The sequence below is a fragment of the Physeter macrocephalus genome, chromosome 14, assembly GCF_002837175.3.
Source record: "Physeter macrocephalus isolate SW-GA chromosome 14, ASM283717v5, whole genome shotgun sequence".
NCBI lineage: Eukaryota > Metazoa > Chordata > Mammalia > Artiodactyla > Physeteridae > Physeter > Physeter macrocephalus.
Window position 1 is genome coordinate 23,266,024 of NC_041227.1, and position 20,358 is coordinate 23,286,381.

General features: G+C 41.1%; 1 protein-coding gene across 1 annotated transcript; it reads left to right on the top strand.

Annotated features, from left to right (window-relative positions):
- The first annotated feature begins 1,329 nt into the window (after window positions 1-1,329).
- Window positions 1,330-19,452, top strand: EIF2S2 (eukaryotic translation initiation factor 2 subunit beta). Its single transcript, XM_007105887.4, has 9 exons — window positions 1,330-1,507; window positions 6,841-7,018; window positions 8,534-8,637; window positions 11,709-11,844; window positions 12,556-12,656; window positions 13,279-13,427; window positions 16,071-16,127; window positions 18,249-18,334; window positions 18,973-19,452. The coding sequence occupies exons 1-9, from the start codon at window positions 1,493-1,495 to the stop codon at window positions 19,146-19,148; spliced, it is 1,002 nt and encodes a 333-aa protein (XP_007105949.1). The 5' UTR covers window positions 1,330-1,492; the 3' UTR covers window positions 19,149-19,452.
- Window positions 19,453-20,358: the final 906 nt, after the last annotated feature.

A 20,358-nucleotide genomic window follows, 5' to 3' on the forward strand; every position in this document is an offset into this window, starting at 1 on the left:
TTAGTGAGGTGTGCGCCTCTAGCTCCAACTTCGAGTTCCTGAAACACTACAACACCCCAATGGGGCACGGTAGAGGGAGCAGCAGGGAGTGCCTTATCCACCACCCTAACCCAGGAGAAACCGCCTCGAATTCACTCCGCAAGCGACGCAGAACAGCGCGGGCTCTACACGCCTCCAAAAGCTGAGGTAAATGCAGCCCCCGACAAAATCGAACGTTCCGTGCCGGATTCCACAGATGTCGCGCACGCGCACGGGTCACTGGGCGGCCGCCGCGCTAGTGCTCGCCTCTTCTAGGCGGACTACAAGTCCCGGCTTGCCTGTCGCCGCGGCGTCGCCTGGTAACTCGCGCCAGTCAGAGCGCGCTAGGTCGGCTTCGCTACGCGCCTGCGCCTTGGGGTTTCTGCGCAGGCGCATTTCTAACTCTTGGGAAGAGAGGGCGGGGTGTTGTTCCCTTTCGCTGATGCAAGAGCCTAGTGCGGTGGTGGGAGAGGTGTCGGCAGGAGCAGCGCTGAATCCTGGTCCTGGAGCTGACCTGTCAGACTTTCCGACCGTGCCGAGCCCACTTGACGTGTCCCCTGCATTGACAGGCGGATTCTTAACCACTGGACCACCAGGGAAGTCCAAGCCCAGCTTTGTTCAACTAGACAGGTGATCTCGGTGGTATTTGGCCGGAGGGCATTGACAATAGTGAGAGCCCCCTAAAGTGTAACTGCTATTATCATGCCTCAAGGGTAATTGCACCCGCAGCGTTCAAGAAGAGACTTCGCAAACAAGGATTTCGAGGTTTCCCGACATAATGCCTCCTGCCAGGCCGCTTCTCCTCAGGGGACGTCTCCTCTCCCGTCTACAGGGAGGAGCCGACCTCCCAAGTTGAAATCCAGCCTGTTGAGTTAAATTTCTCGTGAAGTAAAACCCTTTAGTGAGGTGTGCGCCTCTAGCTCCAACTTCGAGTTCCTGAAACACTACAACACCCCAATGGGGCACGGTAGAGGGAGCAGCAGGGAGTGCCTTATCCACCACCCTAACCCAGGAGAAACCGCCTCGAATTCACTCCGCAAGCGACGCAGAACAGCGCGGGCTCTACACGCCTCCAAAAGCTGAGGTAAATGCAGCCCCCGACAAAATCGAACGTTCCGTGCCGGATTCCACAGATGTCGCGCACGCGCACGGGTCACTGGGCGGCCGCCGCGCTAGTGCTCGCCTCTTCTAGGCGGACTACAAGTCCCGGCTTGCCTGTCGCCGCGGCGTCGCCTGGTAACTCGCGCCAGTCAGAGCGCGCTAGGTCGGCTTCGCTAAGCGCCTGCGCCTTGGGGTTTCTGCGCAGGCGCATTTCTAACTCTTGGGAAGAGAGGGCGGGGTGTTGTTCCCTTTCGCTGATGCAAGAGCCTAGTGCGGTGGTGGGAGAGGTGTCGGCAGGAGCAGCGCTGAATCCTGGTCCTGGAGCTGACCTGTCAGACTTTCCGACCGTGCCGAGCCCACTTGAGCCGCAGCCATGTCCGGGGACGAGGTGAGGGCCTGAGGCTGGCGCTAGGTCTAGGGACGGAGGCAGTGAGACAGACCCACCCCAGTGTGGGAGACTGGGCCTGCGGCCTAGCGGCCGGCCGCCGCCATGTGGGGCAGCCGGGCCTAGGCGACGCGGAGCGGCAGAGCCGGCGAGGGCTCCGGAGCCGCGGCTTGGCCGTGCCCCGCTCTCCTCAGGGCGGCGGCGCTGAGGCCGGCGTCCTCCCGTGGCCGGCGTTTCCGGAATGGAGAGCACGTTGAGTCGCTCTCCAGAAGAGAGCTTTAGTGCCCGGTTAATGCCCCAGGTGAACGAGATTGGGGCTGGCGGCCCCTGCATTTCTTTCGATTTGACGGTGCAGCTCCAACTCTCACTCTCTGGGCGCTGGTGGTGCCTAGAGGAGCGTCTCTTGGCTCCGGTGGAGCGCCTTAGTTTAAAACATTGCAGGCTGGCTTGTCCTGCCCGGCACCCACCCTTGTTCTCATGTAGAGGGGGATAGGACGAGAGAAAAGATCCTTCAGCCTGAAAAACTGATTAACCTTTTCGGAAAGTTTTAGGGCGGGAGTCCCTGAGCCTTCCTTAGCAGAGCTCTCAGCGACGTCAGCGGGAAGTCTGAGCTGCATAGATGCCTGGGTCTTTTTCTACTGTCGTGCTTGTACCTCAGCAAATTTCTTCAAATCCCTTTTTGGCCAGATTTATCCCAGTTTATTTAAAACCAAACGACTTAAGATGAAATTTGACTTTAACTGATATCCGTAGGTATAAACACTGCGGGGAGAGCTACCGCTTACTGGCCAGCTCTCCCCACCAGAAAAAAACACCTTGAATTTATAATTAATTTCTGTAAACATTCGAGTGCTTGGCCAATAGGGCCTCGGAGAGAAGGAAGAGAAAAATTCGAGACTTTTTCGAGCTTTGGCTTTTGAGGTAGACCCTGGAAATTCTTTGAATTTCCTCAAGTAGTGGAAAGGTCTGATCCAGGGCAAGGGAGTAGAATATTATCCAATTTGGTTAGAGTTAATCCCTTGAAATATAGGTAGTAGCTAGTTCATGGAGGGATTTGAAGACCAAGTTAAGGAATTTGGATTTTATTCTGGAGGGGATTCTGAGCTCTCATTTGATTCTCATGACAACCCTTTAAGGTGGGTATTGTTATGCCCATTTTAGAAATGAGAAAACCGAGGCTTTTAGAGAGTTGTATAATGCCCATGATCAAATAGTAAGTAGCTGAGCCAGTAGTAGAATTCCAGATCTACATTTAGGTGAGTAGGAGGGTCTCGCTGTCTTAGGAAGGAAACTGAGTCTAAGGGAGGTACATGGTCCTTGCTTGGAGGTCATGGTAGACATTGCTCTAGGCCACTGTATTTCAAAAGTTCTGAGAGTGGCAGTGTCTCATGCTTGTTTTGCTTCTACCCATTTTCTAAGCTTTTCATAACCTTTAACAAATAAAGTACCTATATAGTGCAAAGTTCTCTGGGGTGCTATTCTGTGTTTGGTCTTCTATGGTAAAGTACTTGCAAGTGTTATAAGAGATTTACTACTAGTTGGTACAGGAGGTAGAAATAGAGCCATTAACAGCGATTTGGAGGGCTGGAGGGTTCAATTTTAGCAGTGGGATCAGATGTCGAAGGAAGTGGAATATTACTGAAGGGTGAAAAGGATTTCGTCAAGCAGAGATGTCAGAACTAGCATTCCAGCAGAGGATTTTGGAAGCCCATAAAGTATTGAGCAGCTTTGCATTTCTCAGATCTACCAGTCCATTTTGTAAACAGGAAATTAGGGCTCAGGGAGGTTAAGTTGCCCAAGATCACACAGCAAGTAAGTATGACTAGAATCCTGCCTTTGGCTTCCACTCTGAAGGTATGTGCAGGTTCTGGTTCCTTTAATACTGCTGGATAGATAAGTTTTCTTAGGCCGATCCTTAACTTCTGGCTACTGTACAGACTTGTAAGGATCGAGTGAAAATCTGTACATGGAAATGATTTATAAACTGTGAGGGATTCCCTACAGTGGAAGTAATCCTGCCTGGTAGCCAGGATAGAGCGTTAAAGAACCTACTATTAAAAAGTAATTTATTTCTTTTTTCACATTTCCTTTTTTTCTTTTAATAGTTTTTTAATGTATAGTTGCCATAAACTGCACACACTTCCTTTTAAGCCTGGCAAGTAAGCCCCAAACTCACATAACATAATCTCTTTTCAACTAGTGGAACCATGACCTCTAAAAAGCAATATTCTAGAAATATGAGTGCTGCCTTGTGAGGAAAAATTCCCTAATCTGCAGGCATTAAAGTGCTGTCAGTAGCTAAGATTATTGCTTATTAGTAGGCCCCATTCACAAAGTATCGGAACGTCAGGTTTTCACACAACATAGTAAGGTGTTTTACAAAAGAAACTGATTACAAATGGAATATGTGTTGTATGACGTATACAAAACACAGAAGAATATAAAGAGAAATAAAAATCTCCCAGAATCATATCACCCAGAGATGACGACACATTTGTTCAGAGCATTTGTTCTGCTCACTTTGCTTCTCTGGGTGCTTTTGTAACTCACTCCTGCCTTCTGGGTGGGGTATGCTGTGGCCTTAAAGTTAACATTCTGAGAAAGGTATGATAGATGGGAGTAGGCTTCCAACTTGCTGAAGCACTTTAGGCTATTGTCAGGGTAACTTTTGCTGCTGTCCCTTTTCCTCACTTTCTTCAACCCAACCCAGTGTGGGAAGTTGAAAAGAGAAAACTTTTGAAGGCTTTGTTCTATATAGAGTTAAAAAAAAGAAAGCTCAAAAGAGTCTGCTTTTCCATAACTGTACTGTGAGCAACTATTTGCATCTCACATCCCAGCTAGTTTTCATAAACAAAACATTTGGACTGTGATAATTTGTTAAGTCAGATATGAAAGTCTTAAAAAAACACATTTTTAAAAAATTTATTTATTTATTATTTATTTATTTTATTTTTGGCTGCATCAGGTCTTAGTTGCCACACGTGGGATCTTCATTGAGGCATGTGGGATCTTTCATTGCGGCATGCAGGCTTCTCTCTAGTTGTGGTGTTGGGTTTTCTCTTCTGTAGCTGTGGTGCCTGGGTTCCAGAGCTCATGGGCTCTGTAATTTGCAGCACGCAGGCTCTCTAGTTGAGGTGCGCGAGCTCAGTAGTTGTTGCGCGGGCTTAGTTGCCCCGCAGCATGTGGGATCTTAGTTCCCCGATCCCCACGTCCCCTGCATTGTAAGGTGGATTCTTTACCACTGGACCACCAGGGAAGTCCCAAAAAACACATTTTTAAAGTTAAGAGTGATGTGACCTTGTGGTTTGGGGGAGGTCTGCTTTGGGCATTATTTTGGAATCACTATTTCCATATTTTTTTTTTTTTTTTTTTTTTTTGAGGTACGCGGGCCTCTCACTGTTGTGGCCTCTCCCATTGCGGAGCACAGGCTCCGGAAGCACAGGCTCAGCGGCCATGGCCCACAAGCACAGGCTCAGCGGCCATGGCTCACGGGCCTAGCTGCTCCGCGGCATGTGGGATCTTCCCGGACCGGGGCACGAACCCGTGTCCCCTGCATCGGGAGGCGGACTCGCAACCACTGCGCCACCAGGGAAGCCCCCTATTTCCATATTTTTAAAGTCTGGTTTTGCTGAGTGGTGTGAATAAAATGAGGCAATGAGTTTATGTCTTAAGTATCCAGAGAGTAATTGAGAGAGGTGTTAATTACTTCAGTGTACAGTTCTTTCATGTTTATAACCCTTTACAAGGCCACAACAACCGTACTGTTTCCCTGTGGACCTATATGAATGTTTTTCAGAGCATAACAGGGCGGTTGTGAGGATGTCCTTTGATGATTTTAGGATCCCCCTTATCTTTAGTCTGTCTTGCTGAATAATAGTTAAAAGATAATTAATATTCTAGGGAACTTGATACTTGAAAAAAATGCAATAAGTGAATTGTAAGCCCTGCCAGACAACCAAATTTATAGTGCCTGGAGTGTTGTTTGTCCTTTTGCCAAACCTCCATACTTCAGGAATAAGGATGAATTATAGCTTCTTCCCTGGAACAGATTTACAACACTCCATGTAGACCCAGTAGGTCAGCAGTGGGGAACTCCTTCCTCCCGGCTCTTCTATCCTCTTCTCTAAGTTTGCCAGATTATGTTCCTCAGCCTGACTGCTTTTCAGAATTACTCATTTATACAATTAGAGCCTTCTTAAGGTTGGAGGAGATAACTTTGAAATGAGGCTGTATCAATTTCCAGAATGTCTTGCAAATCCTTCTCTATTGGGTGAGGACGATACTTATACTACCCTACCTTATTACAGACCATAGTTTGGTTTCAGTGTAGCTCAGTTTCCTTAATGTACTTGGGACATAAAGGAATTTAAGTTAATCAGAATCAGTTTTGGGAATTTTTTTGAGTTTCATGATATGTCTTGGAAATTAGATCACCCTGAGTTGATGAAATTTCAGTGATAGGAATCAAGAGATACCATGTTTTGTCAACTGTAAAGCATTATATAAATTGTATAATAATTGCTAACATTTATTGAGTACTTTTGTGCCAGGCACTGCGCCAAGTGTTTTATACTTATTTACTTATTTAGTCCTCCTAATAACCTCGTGAGATTTGGTTTTGTTTCTGCTACTGATCTCCATTTTACAACTGAGGCAAGGAGAGGGCAAGAACTTACCTGGGGTAACAAAAGTAAGAACCAGAGTCAGGATTTGAATTCAGTCAGTTAGGTTCTAGACTTGTGCTTTTAAACACTTTATCTGTATTTTTTAATGTTCCAGAAACAAAAAGCAGAGTAAAAGGTTGTATAGAAGTTTCCTTTACTCAGAGATTTGCTACATGAAGGGCTGCTGATGGATTTCCTTAAAGGCTTGTCTGAGTTTCAGGATAAAAAATTTTTTTAAGTTTTTTTTTATCAGTTCAAGGCTCCTGGTATAGCAACCCCAGGTTACCAACCTTAAATAAAACAACATATGACTTGTCTAGGTGTTGGTTTTCTCATTCATAAAGCAAGGGGTGAAGCATGGGTTATTGCTAAGATCCCTTTCCTAAATTCTGTTATCTTGTGATAATTTTAAATTAAAAGACATGTACATATGTTTTGGGGAAGCACCCCCTCAACTTTTAATACTATAAAGAAGGTTGCGTGCGTGTGTGTGTGTGTGTGTGTGTATATATATATATATTTCTTTTTTTTTAAATCCTTTTAGATACTTTAATGCGTCAAATACTCTTTCTTTTAAGAGTATGCCTTTTGAGAATACAGCATACTTGGAATGTGAGTATCATTAAAAATAATCACGTGGTCCCCTTTTCTTTTTTATTATCTTCTAAACAGATGATTTTTGATCCTACTATGAGCAAGAAGAAAAAGAAGAAGAAGAAGCCTTTTATGTTAGATGAGGAAGGGGATGCCCAGACAGAAGAAACCCAGCCCTCAGAAACAAAAGAAGTTGAGCCAGAGCCAACTGAGGAGAAAGATGTAGAAGCCGATGAAGAGGACAGTAGGAAAAAAGGTAAGTGGCAGACATGAGAGAGTCACTGTTGTCCTGGGAGACCTGGTTCTCTTCCATCAGTGTGTTTTGGATTTTGTGCACATAGTGGCCTCTCAGCCTGAGAGGCTATCTGTTACAGTGAAGCTGAGGCCATCAGCAGTCTGTGTGCATGGGATCTTGCCAGATTTCTGATCGACTTGTTTCAGGGAAAATTCCACTGAATCCACAAGACAGAGATGACAAAACTTTGTCACTCCAGGGCTGGTTTTTCTAGTCTAGCCTTTCGGGATGTCTCTTTTCCAGTTTTAATGGGGGTTGTATTTGAGTGTAGGCAGAAAGAAATGGGACCAAGATAAACAGTTTTATGTCTTAACAAGTTTGAAAACATATAGAAGAGATTAAAATTACAGCCTAAAATTTTTGGATTTAGACACCAGCATGAGTTATTCACTCTGTGCTCTAACACAGACAGTATTTGATAATTAGAAATAAATGATTAAGTAAACATATTTATGCCTATTGAATAGAAGACACTGTACTAGGGATAGAGAAAATTAACATTCATTGAGCATCTACCATGTGCTAAGCATCTTATACATGTTTAAAACAAACTTGGAAAGTAAATCATTCTTTTATTAAGACAAAATTAATTCATAAATAGCTCCTTGAAAAACTTTGTAGTAGGAGCATTTTAAAATATTTCTAGTGTACAATAGGGCAGAACAAATAGAAAACTTATTGAACCAAACCCATTATTACTCACTAATGGTGGATAAAATTTCATTTTATTCATATTGTAGCCTCATTTTAATGAATGTGAAATACTTTATAAGGCCCTTTGTTGATTGATGGAATAACTCGTTGAGCTAGGCACTGGGATTTAGGTGAGAAAGGCATAGCCCCTTAGTATCTCATTGGGAGATAGACAAGCAGCTGGTAAACACCTTTGTTGAAGTGATAGAAGGTACTATCAAAGCACCTAGGGCACACCTAACCCAGTTGGGGAACAGGAGGGATAGGCTTAGAGAAGACTTCTTGGGGGAAGTAACTTCTAACAAAGATCCTGTGAGATGAAGGTAAGAGCTGTGTGGGAGGGCCCATAGGAAGGCTTGAAGGTGAGAGACGCACACTTCACTAAGAAGTGGAGGTAGTTCACTTGAGCTGGAACTAGGAATTAAGGTGTGGGAGGTGAGAGAGTAGGCAGAAGTAGAGAGATAAAGCTGGAGAGCCTTGGAAATTATGTTAGAACCCTGACTTTGTCTTGGGAACAATGAGGCATCATATGGTCAGATGACTAAATAAATATTCCCAACACGGTCTCCTAACCAGATTTTTCCTACAAAGCTTTGAGTTGAGCCATTGTGTTTTCAGAGCCCTAACCTTTGTGGTTGTGGAGGAATTACTGTGCTAATTAATACCAATCTCGCTATTCTGGTGATTTGATCGATTAATAGCTGAAACATTGGTTTAACTCATAATTTAATGTTTCACCTTCTGCTATTTGTTAATAATTGATAATCTCAATTATCTTTTTAGATGCTTCTGATGATCTAGATGACTTGAACTTCTTTAATCAGAAGAAAAAGAAGAAAAAAACAAAAAAGATATTTGATATTGATGAAGCTGAAGAAGGTGTAAAGGTAGTATTGCTTTCTTATTGAAGGTAAAATTTGACCTCTTGAAAGGTTGCTAGTGGCTGATGTTTCTCCCTGTCTGTCTCATCTCTTACTAGTTTTGCTTTTGTTATTAAGTATTTAGTCACCACTGTTAAGGTCAGTTTCTTGGGATTTTTGTCTGACTAGGTACCTTAAAGGGATGATGGTTCAAAAGAATGTAAATTTAGGTTTTACACATTGTATTGTGTGCCATTAAGATGATTACAAAATGCCACTTGTCATTAATCATACTGAGATTGGCTGAGGAGAGAGATTTCTGTTAGAAATCCTATAGAGCAAATATAGTTTCTTCTATTAAACTTTTGGTAGCATGTTGAGGATACACAAATTTATGTGTATTCTTCTGAGCAGCAAAGAATGAACCCCAGCCTGTGGTGGTTGGTGGCTGATGATTTTATAGCCTGTAGGAGAACCAGAGCACTCAGGTTGGTTTTATGGAGTTCTCTGATCTTGTAGGGACTTGAGGCCCTGTAATTGTCTTATTACTGGATTGATTTCTAATACAAATATCTCAGAATTATGAGAGAGAAAGAGTGAGAATACACATACACATGCACTAAGTTGTCACCTTTTGTGCCCTTTACCCAAATTTTTCTTTGGTAAATTATTTATTTGCTCAAATTCAAGTACACCTTATTAGGTGTATCCCACACATAGCAGTAATTCATTGAGTTTTGGAAACAATGTCACAATTTTAATGACTTGGTTAATTCAGCAAATATGTGTTAATGATGATAGTGAGTCGGGCATTGTGTGCTAATTGTTAGGGTACTGAAATAAATAAGATATTTTTCCTGTTTTTGGAGGTTCAGGGATAATTTAGAGTTGTTTAGAACAAGATTATTTTCCCTGGATTTATCCTACTCTCTCCCTGTTTGGGGATTTTCTTCTCTTCCTACTGTTATAAGGAAATTGATAAAGAGAAATGCTCAAATTATGTTAAATGAATGAGGTATAAATATCCTGGGTAACAAGGTGACACATCAGAGATGAGCCACAGAAAGTCTTGGTTAACAAATTTCTCTAGTAGCTTTTGTCCTGAAGAGTCACTTATAAGCCCTAATTTAGTGCTTGGATACTTTTTCTCTGCTACTGAAGTCATAACGTAAGAGTTTACAAGTACCCTTATCAGGCAAGACATGGGCATTAACTTGAGGCTGAAGTGTTTTTAAGATCCTGGGTTACTCTCCCCCTGAATTTTCAGAGCACCACAGGGCTTTTGAAAAATCTTCAAAAACACTATGTGCTATTCTCTACCTTTCACTGGGTCTTAGCCTCAGGTTGGAAATAGATCTTACTGGGATAAAATAAATAATAATATAGGAGTAGAAGCTGGCTGATGTGTGCTAATTTATATTTAGCATGTCTGAGTTTCTCATTTACTGACTGTCATCTTATTAGAGACTAGGTTAGTATCAGGTTTCTTGTCTGGTGTTATCCAGCTAATACACATGGGCTGATTGGTCTTTGATGGCCAAAAGTGGCACTGAGACTACACAGCTGGATTTGGCATCTCAAGGCTGAACTTCATTTACTCCTGGCTATTCCAACTTTTCTGCTGATTAGATTTCTAAAATTACTATAGCCATTTACAGAGTAGTTCAGGATGTAGGTGCACAAAAATCGATATTGATGGGTAATGTGGACAGCACACTTCAGGGTAGGGAGTTGGATACACTGGTGAAAGGAGGTGAGTTTAGAAGGCTGGAGGCTGAAACCAGCCCTTTCTGCTCTTCTGGGGTTTTTTATGTCTCATTTCAAGGTTATGCCCTATTTACATCCATGACTATAGCAGCTAATCTTGGGATCAAGCTTTACCTTGTCTCTATCCATTCATCATAGGACCCTAATTCTCCATGGGTTCTGCCTTCTCCCTCTTTCATGGTTTCATCTATTGAAGTGACGCCCAAAGACCTCCTCACAGTCTGGTGCCAGGCTGGCTGTGGTATAAAAAATATATTTGGTCTTTGTCCCCGGTTCCTGGCACAGCTCCTAAGACTCTTGGAATCTCTAGATATGAGTTCGGTCACCAGGAGCCAGTGATTTCATCAATCATGCCTGCATAGTGAAGCCTCCACAAAAAACCTTTCATGGGTTTCTTTCATGGGTGAGCTCCATAAAAAACCCTTAAACAGTGGGGTTTGGAGAGCTTCAGGATTGGTGACCACACTGGGGTGTTGGGAGAGTGGTATACTTGAAGAGAGCATGGAAGCACTGCACTCCTGCCTCCCTTTCCTTGCTCTATGCATGTCTTCCATTTGGCTATTTCTGAGCATATCTTTTATAATATTGTATATATATATATATATAATATAATAAAGTAATAGTTAAGTAAAGTGTTTTCCTGAATTCTTTGAGTCCTTCTAGCAAATTATTGAACCAGGGGTGTGTGGGAACCTCTGAATTTGAAGTAGGACATATGTATTGGAAACCTGGGGACTCTATACTTGTACCTGGCCTCTGAAATGGAGACAGTCTTATGCGACTGAGCCCTTAAACCCATGGAGTTTGTCACTAACTCTGGGTAGTGTTAGAACTGCATTGAATTGTAGGTCACCTAGTTAGTGTCAGAGAGTTGGAGAATTGAGGTAGAAAAACATCACGTATTTGGTGTCAGAAGGAAAAAAAAACCCTCCTACGAACTGCATCAGAATACTTAGAAACTTATCTAAAACATTCCTGAACCCCATTCCTGCTGAAGATTGTCACTGAGAAGATTTAAGAATCTTTGTTTCTTTGATTCTGACAGTGGCCTGGTTTAAAAACATGGACAATAATTATAGTAAGATCCCAAGGCTGATGGATAAAAGAAAGGAAAAGGTCCCATGAAAGTGTCTTAAAATTTTTCCAGTTTAAATGACAGACTCTGAACTAGTTTGGTTCACCTGTGAGAGAGAGTTCTGATCTGTAACTTCAGTTTTGAATATTTAATATCTTTTTTTCCTCCAAAACCATGTCAGCCCATGTCATTTAAAAATAATGATAATAATCGTAGTAGCAAAATGTTGATTGAGACTCTTATCTCACTTTCTTAGGACCTTAAGATTGAAAGTGATGTTCAAGAACCAGCTGAACCAGAGGATGACCTTGACATTATGCTTGGCAATAAAAAGAAGAAAAAGAAGAATGTCAAGTTCCCAGAGGAGGATGAAATACTAGAGAAAGATGAAGGTAATATTGGGAGCTTAACTCATTTCTAGGCTACACAAGCCTTTGGCCTAGTCTCTTCCATGGGTGGCCTCCTTATTTATTTTTTCTTGCCTCTTATTTGCACTGCCTAATAATGGAAGCTAAAAGGAAACAGAATCTAACTTCATAATGACAGTTTAAAAGATTTCATGGGGGAAGAACTTGGCAATTGTGATTACATTAAAACATACTGATTTAGACTATTGGGACAATTACTGTAACTGAATTTTAAATGTTTAAAAAATCTTTTACTATTTTGTTAAAAGTGCTATTTATTAGCTTCTAAGTGCTATAGCTGCTTTGGAGAACTTTAGTATAATCAGCAGATGGGTTTTTATGGATGTATATGTGCTTCAAAACAATTGGACATTTTTTTCCTCTAATTATCCCAGGGCATTGTTTTATCTTATGTTTGTTAAATCAAGAAACAGTTGAGTGTGTCTGTATTACCACACATTCCTAGAGAGGTCTCTATTAAGGGTGGTTTATGAAAATCGTAACATCCCCTTAAGGAATATGGGGTTATTTGTGAGCCTTGATGCCTTTATGCTTGAGGCTGTTGTGAATACAGTTGTGGGAAGGAAGACAAATGTCTTTGAAGCTTTCATTTCTCTAGATATGCTTCTCCCTTCTCCCCTTTTTGTTATTGTATCAGGCTCTACCCCTCATTCTTACAGTCTTTGTTATCTGTAGCTTTAGAAGATGAAGACAGCAAAAAAGATGATGGTATCTCATTCAGTAACCAGACAGGCCCTGCTTGGGCAGGTTCAGAAAGAGACTACACATATGAGGAGGTAAGACAAATTCTGTTATGAAAGGGGGCTAAACTGTTCAGTAGAACTCAAAACAAAAGCAGGATAAATGTTCCCTGAATTGAAAGGGCCATTGAAATATGGGTTGATAATGAAACAGACCCAGAGAGGTCACACAGCCAATGCACAGCACTGCTTGATGCTGACGTTTGGGGCAGGCTGTCCACAATATGGCAGTCATTATAGTCCTCACTGTTCCATCTGAATCCATGAACTTCTGAGGTCATTGGAGCCCCACTGAAGGGGGACAGTAGGGAGAGGGAGTGGCTAATAGGGGGCCATAGTAGTCTGGAGTTTGCTTGTTCAGGTTAGTCTGAATTTTACTTCTCCAGGTACCATATACTTTCCCACAGAAACAGTAGAATTAGGGGCTTGATCATTCCTTTAACTTTGAACGAGGAACTATTAAGCATCCATAATGGACCAGTTCCTGGTTGAGAACTGAGTCTTGCTTTCAGGGAGTTCCCAGAACATGTGATGTGTGTGCACATTTAGTAAAAAGTAAAGTTTGTTCTGTTTAAAGGAAAAGCACAATGACTCAAGTGGGAACGTTATACTCCTGCTATTAATAAAACTGTACATGAATACCACTTTATCTCTGTAGCTACTGAATCGAGTGTTCAACATCATGAGGGAAAAGAATCCAGATATGGTTGCTGGAGAGAAAAGGAAATTTGTCATGAAACCTCCACAGGTCGTCCGAGTAGGAACCAAGAAAACTTCTTTTGTCAACTTTACAGATATCTGTAAATTGTAAGTTGGTTAATGCAGAGTCTCCATCCTAAATGCTAGATTCTCAGTGGAGTGTATGTTAAATATGCTTATTGTGGACTTTATTAAAAGTAGAAAGAATGCACAGGTGTCAGGGTTGGGTTGAGGGGAGGTCACAGTTCAAGTCCGTCAGTTCTTTCGATTCATAGGTCTTCAGGCTTGTTTTATTGGGCATCCAGAAGTGAGAGAAGCCCACTTATGATAACTTATGAGGATCCTAACTAGATGGAGTGAAGAGTAAGAAGGCTGACTGTAGTCCTTAGACGGGCCTGGAGAGCCCAGGGAGGTAGAAAAGCTCATCAGCGTGGGGTGGGCCTGCCAAGCAAGTACAAGCAATGAGCTTTGGGAAAGCAGCTGAATTTAATGTGCTTCTTCCTTGGATGGTTATTGCCAAGACACAGTTGATGAGATTTCAACTTTCTTAATTACCATCGCATTCCATGCCTGTCTCACCCCCAGGTCACTGTCTGGGGCTGGCTCTTCTCAAAGCTCCTCAGCTACACCTTTTCTGGCAGGTTCCTTAGGGCAACTGACCTTACCTCCTGTTCTTTTTAGTTTCATAAGTGATACATGCTTGTTGCAGATAAAAGGGAAAACAACAGTAAACAAAGAAAATATAATCACTAAAAATTCCCTGCCCAGAGTAACCACTTGTTTTCATTGCTTAGGCGTGCCTTAAAAGGTTTTAGACTTTTTGCTGATGATGATAGTAGTATATAGAAAAATTAGAAAATATAGACCTACCAAAGAGGAAAAGTCATCTGTAAGTCCACCATTAAGAGATAGGTAATCATAGTTTAATATTTTTATGTTTTGCTACTTTTATGCATCTACATATTTTTAAATAAATTGGTATTATACTGGTTTTTAACATATTTTTCTCTTAATATATTGTGAAATTTTTACCCTTATCATTAAATAGTCTTATCATTAAATAGTCTTAAATGTTTTTAGGAGTTTTACAACATATTCTTTTTTTATATGTACAGATAAATTTTTTTCTCCCATTGTATGGATTGTCTTTTCACTTTCTTGCCATCCTTTTTTTTTTTTTTTTTTTTTTTTTTTTGTGGTATGCGGGCCTCTCCCGCTGCGGAGCACAGGCTCCAGACGCGCAGGCCCAGCGGTTGAAGCACAAGGCTTTAAATATTTTGTTTGTTTATTTATTTATTTATTTATTTATTTATGGCTGCACTGGGTCTTCGTTGCTGCGCGTGGGCTTTTCTCGAGTTGCGGCGAGTGGGGGCTACTCTTCATTGCGGTGCGCGGCCGTCTCACTGAGGTGGCTTCTCTTGTAGAGAGAGCACGGGCTCTAGGCGCGTGGGCTTCAGTAGTTGTGGCACGCAGGCTCTAGAGTGCAGGCTCAGTAGTTGTGGCGCACGGGCTTAGTTGCTCTGTGGCATGTGGGATCTTCCTGGACCAGGGATAGAACCTGTGTCCCCTGCATTGGCAGGAGGATTCTTAACCACTGTGCCACCAGGGAAATCCCTATACAACATATTCTGACAGTTCCTTAGTTGTACATTGTTGCCCCCAGCTTTTCATTATCAGAGGCAGAGCTTTAGGAAACATCCTTATACATATATCTCGGCAGAACTCAGAATAGAGCCTTAGGGCAAAAATTCCCAAAATGGAATTGCCTAGTCACAAGGAATGGACATTTTTATGGCAAACATTGGCAAGCTGCTTTCCAACAAGTTTATACCAGTTTATACTCCCAGTAGCAACATAAGTGTCCACCTGTTTTATTATATTTTCACCAACCCTTACTCATTACATTTTTGGGAAAAAATAACTTTTTAAAATTGTAACTTTTTAAAAATAACTTTTTAAAATTGTAATAGTAATATCTACTTACTGGAACAAGCTCAAACAGTGCCAAATGAATAGAATTAAAAAGTGAAAATACTGAGTGGCCTTGCTCTATATTTGCTTTTTTCATTTTATGTGGATACATCTTTTTGGTTTTTTTGTATTTAGAGACCTGGTTTTTTTGTTTGTTTGTTTTTTGAGACCTGTATTATTTTAAAAGCAAGATAGAATGGATGTACCATAATTTATTTAACCACTTCCCAGTTGGTGAATATTGTAGCTGTTTTAAATTTTCTGCTATTGTGCTGCTGTGAAATACTTCCCTTTTTTTAAATAAAAAAATTGCAAACAGGAAATATATAGGAATTAGCATAACAAATACCCAAGTATTCATTGCCTCAATTTGGTGTATGTTGACCTTTTGACACATTTGCTTCAGATCTTTTTGCTTCTTTACAAAGAGGGCTTTACAGTTACAGTTTAAGGCCATCTTTATATCTCTTTCTGATCCCTTTTACCTTCCTTCCTAGAAAAAGATTTTATCCTCTAAAGTTGGTATTTACCTTTCCTGTCCCTGTTTATAGACATTTACCAATGTGTATATGTTTGTAAATAAAATGTAATATTGTTTTATGGGCTTTGAAATGTAAACAAATGCTATCATTTATCTTCATTTCAGAATTTGATGAACTGTGCTAAAATTCACCTCATAGCTGAGTAATAACAAATTAAAACAGTGAACAGGGTGAGGTTTAGAAGTTTAGTTAGATTTCCATGAAAGATAAGGTTTATATTATTCCACTTTCTTTTTAGATTACATCGTCAGCCCAAACATCTCCTTGCATTTTTATTGGCTGAATTGGGTACAAGGTAAGAAACTACATTAACATTTATGTATAGTTACTTATAGTATTAATGGACATTTCTTAAGAACTTCTCTTAACTTGAAAAGATATGTAACACGCTTAGGAAAAAAAAAACATTCACTTTATTGTCAGAAGAACTTTTAGGGCAGTGAAGGAGAAAAACTTGTTCATTTCTATGGGAGGTTGGTTACTTGGGAATAGGAAACAAAGTTCACCTTGGCTCCTCTGTGAACAGACCTGTTGGTATACCAGAGTGAGCACCATGGCTCTGCCACGTTTAGAGTTTCCTGTCATTAATTGGAATTCTTAGGTCTTTTTATGGAGCAAATACCAGATTTCAGAGGAAGCCATTTTCTTAGGACAGAATTTATTTTCTAAATTGTAAATAGGCTGTTGATGGAGTACAGCTTATAAATTGATGAGTGGCATGGGAGAAACATTGAAACAGGTATCATAATTAAATAGTTACTTCCCTGTCTTTAGGGCTCTCCTGTTGAAGACACCACGCCAGTCCATCACCATTCGGGAGGTCCAGTGTCCCATGGAGCCCATCCCAGTTAGTTTGGCCATAAGTGCTAGGAAGCTGAATGTCCCTTTAAAAATAAGTAATGCAGAATTAGGGCATAATAAATATGACTAAGACATTGAGTGCCCATTGTATGCCAAGCACTTTTTTGGGTGCCATCTCAATCTTTATAAACAGTTAATGTGAACTGTTAGTAGAAACTAATATTACCCTTGTCTTACACATTTGGAAACAGGTTTGGTGAAGTGAAGTTGTATGGTTGGTAACATAGCTAGTTAATTGCAGTCAAGATGTAAACTCAGGTCTGCCTTTCTCAGGAGCTCAAACTCTTAAAAGCTTTAATCCTGTGCCTTTGTGGCAGTACAGAGATAACTGAGGTGTCCTGTTCTCCTCCTACTCTTGAAACTCAGTTTGTTGGAATTGGCTGTATTTGCTTTGGGGTTAAGGAGTAATTTACTTGACCAGTGGTAGATATGTGGACTGTGTTGTGGAAGAATTGTTTTTAATGTAAATTTGTTACAATCATTGTTTTTAACTTCATAAACTGATGGAGTAAAAGGTAGTGTTTTTCCTACTTCTCAGAATAATTTAGTTTTTGTAGAGGTGAGGTAAATTATAACAAGTTGTGACCAGTGAACTTACGGTCAATGGGCTAAATATTATAGAGTTGTTGAGAAAATTCAATTTCTTTTGACAGTGAATGAAAAAAATTTCTTGCATCAAGCATTGAAGTCACTGTAGCCTAGAGATTAGGGGTTGCAGTTCATGGAGGATGATAATAAACTCTTATAGTTAAAGGAGAATCACAGGAGAGGTTCTTGCAAAAGTCAGTTTTATAATAAGATACGGAGCAAATATATATTTAATGCTGCTTGGCTGAATTTTGTTTCATTTTGTGATTTGTAATTTTTAACAAATGACGTCTAGCCGAGAGCTTTGCTTTCTCAAAAGTACTTGTCAGCAACTTCTTTTCAAAAAGTTTCTTTTTAAGCACCATTGACAATATGAGACCTGTGATTTCAACTGTACTTTTGGGGGAGGGTTGTAACAGCTTTACAGATACAGTTCACACATGTAAATACGTACAATCCAATGGTTTCTAATTTGTTCACATAGTTAACCATCACCACAATTTTAGAACATTTTCATCAGCTGTGTGTGACTGAATCAAAAGATTTGGTCTTAGAATTTTTAAAGATATCTGTAGTTCCTTTCATATTTTTTGTATTTATAGCCTATCTCACTGCTTTGCATGTGGTATGCATTCAGTAAAAGTGTGATTGTCCTTTTGTTGGGTGAATGGGTCCTCACACAGACAGTTAAGGAATAAATTTGTTTTAGACTTAAAATCAGTTACAAATCAGATTTGTTGCTGTAGACTTAATTAATTGAAAATTGATTTTAATGTTAGGAAATAGGGTCATCAGGTACCAACTACTTAATTAAAAATAAATTTTGAGAAACCAGGTAGTACTGCTTCTAGAACTTATCCTGTGCCATTGAATATATTTTAAGTTCATTAAATGTAAAGGCCCTGGAATTTGATTCCTTGTAGGAAAAAAATAATAATAATGGAGATATTTTTGTTTTCTTTCATAGTGGTTCTATAGATGGTAATAACCAACTTGTAATTAAAGGAAGATTCCAACAGAAACAGATAGAAAATGTTTTGAGAAGATATATCAGTAAGTTTATAATTTTTAATATGTCGCTCTGAAATGTTCTTATTGGGCTGAAATATTTTGGAGGACAGCCATTGGTTTTTAATGAAGGCAGAAAGGCTGGCCTTAGAAGATGAGGGAAAACGGTAGTGGTGGGGAGCTGGGGTGGGAGGCGGCTCTTGGTGGCCGATTAGGGGTCATGGGGAGGGATTTGGATTTCCTAAGACGACCCAGCTGATCAAGGCTGCTGGTTGGTTCCAGGCTGAAGGCCAAGTCAGAGAAATGTGTCTGCACTCAGACCTGGCCTGACCCAGTTTTGTTACCTTCCTAATCACTTAAAATTGGCAGATCTGTTCCCACCTAGGAAAGCTAGTAAGTTCTCTAAGTGGCTCTCCTGTAAACACAGCCAGGAGTAGGCATTTGGCAAGTGTCACTGCTTCTTTGGACATTTGGGGTCTTTTTTCAACCCATTGTTAAGTATGTGAAGCATCACATCAGATAGCTTGTGTTTTCTTACCCCTAGAATACCTAAGTGTAGCTAAGATAAGCTTTCCTGGTTTGGGTGCCAGCGTGGGCTTGCAGTCAGTAGAAGTGTTTCAGAAGAAAGAAACCTCTGGCTCACTGTGGCTACCAGGTAATTCCTTATGTTGTTTTTTCTGCAGAGGAATATGTCACCTGTCACACGTGCCGATCACCGGACACAATCCTGCAAAAGGACACCCGACTCTATTTCTTACAGTGTGAAACTTGTCATTCTCGATGCTCTGTTGCCAGCATCAAAACTGGCTTCCAGGCTGTCACAGGCAAGCGAGCACAGCTCCGTGCCAAAGCTAACTAATTTGCTAATCACCACTGATTTTGCAAAGTGTGTTGTGGAGATTTGGCTGGACAGGTTTACCATCAGAGTGGATATACCACTGTATTAAAGACAAGATAGAAAAGCTGCCAAGTTCTTTGGCATGTGGCCGGTTGGTGTGAAATTCTTGCAAGATGCCGTTGCTCAAGCTGTTGACATACTCATTGCCTACTTTAACAACTGTCAGAGAAATATGATGGGGTAAGGCGGTGCTTTTTTAAAATCGTTCATAGACTTCTGTAAAATGCAAGATAAATTAAAGTTATTATAACAGTGATTCTTTCAATTTGGTTTGTCCTTCAGTTTTCTTTTCTATAAAAAAAAATTATGCCTAATGAATTCAGCAGAACAATTTGTGCCTAGGCTCTGGCAAAGTCTCTGTATCCTAGTCCTGAGAAACTTCAGCTGGGTAGCCATTTTCCTTCTCAGCTTCCTGGTATACCGGAAGTAGACACAGCTTCACGTGAGAGGGTGGTTGGAGGATGAGGTCTGGGAGGACAGCTTGTTTGCAGTGTCCAGCGAACGATTTTATAGACTTGAATTCTTTTCATTATGTGAGGATTGTTGCCGCTACCTCACTGCTAAGTCCTCCAGCTGTTACTACATGAGGGAATACAAGGTGCTAAGTACCTTCCTTAGCATTTTCTTCCTTATTGGCCACTAAGAGAAGTTTAGAGATAACAGCCTTTGGGCGTGTCTTGTAACTGGCACTCCAAGAAAAACCCCTGTTGGGCCTCTGTTGGTGAGGAAGTGGTGTGGCATGTGCAGTAGAGAGAACTCTTGAGAGTCCAAACCATGATGCTAGAGGAAGCTTTTCTTTTTCCTCCCCAACTTGTGTTCTGGGTTTGAAAAGGACCCACCACAAATGCTTTTTCTATTTTCTGTATTAAAGTAGCTTTTGAATGTGATCATGAGAAACTAAGAGGTGATATTGCTTGTGTGGTGCTTCTGGGGCTTCCTTCTGGTTCTGCCTTCTGTGGTTTTGGCCAAAAAGGTATTTCTCCACTGAGCACGGGGGGAAAGATCATCTTACATGTCTGCTGTGATCTGCCTTGCACGTACTTGCCAAGGATAAGGGCATAATGCTGCTCCTCACTGTCTTGTTGCCAGACTATTCCAGGAGCAGTCACTCAGCCTTGAATGTCTTCACCGTGTTGTTTTTAATCACTGTGACCCTTACTTTTAAAGTATA

Bases quoted from the DNA above. Each gene is read 5' to 3' on its own strand.
- EIF2S2 (XM_007105887.4), top strand. The intron at 8,638-11,708 runs GTAGTATTGCTT...TCACTTTCTTAG, and splicing joins AAGCTGAAGAAGGTGTAAAG to GACCTTAAGATTGAAAGTGA. The intron at 18,335-18,972 runs GTAAGTTTATAA...TTTTTTCTGCAG, and splicing joins TGTTTTGAGAAGATATATCA to AGGAATATGTCACCTGTCAC.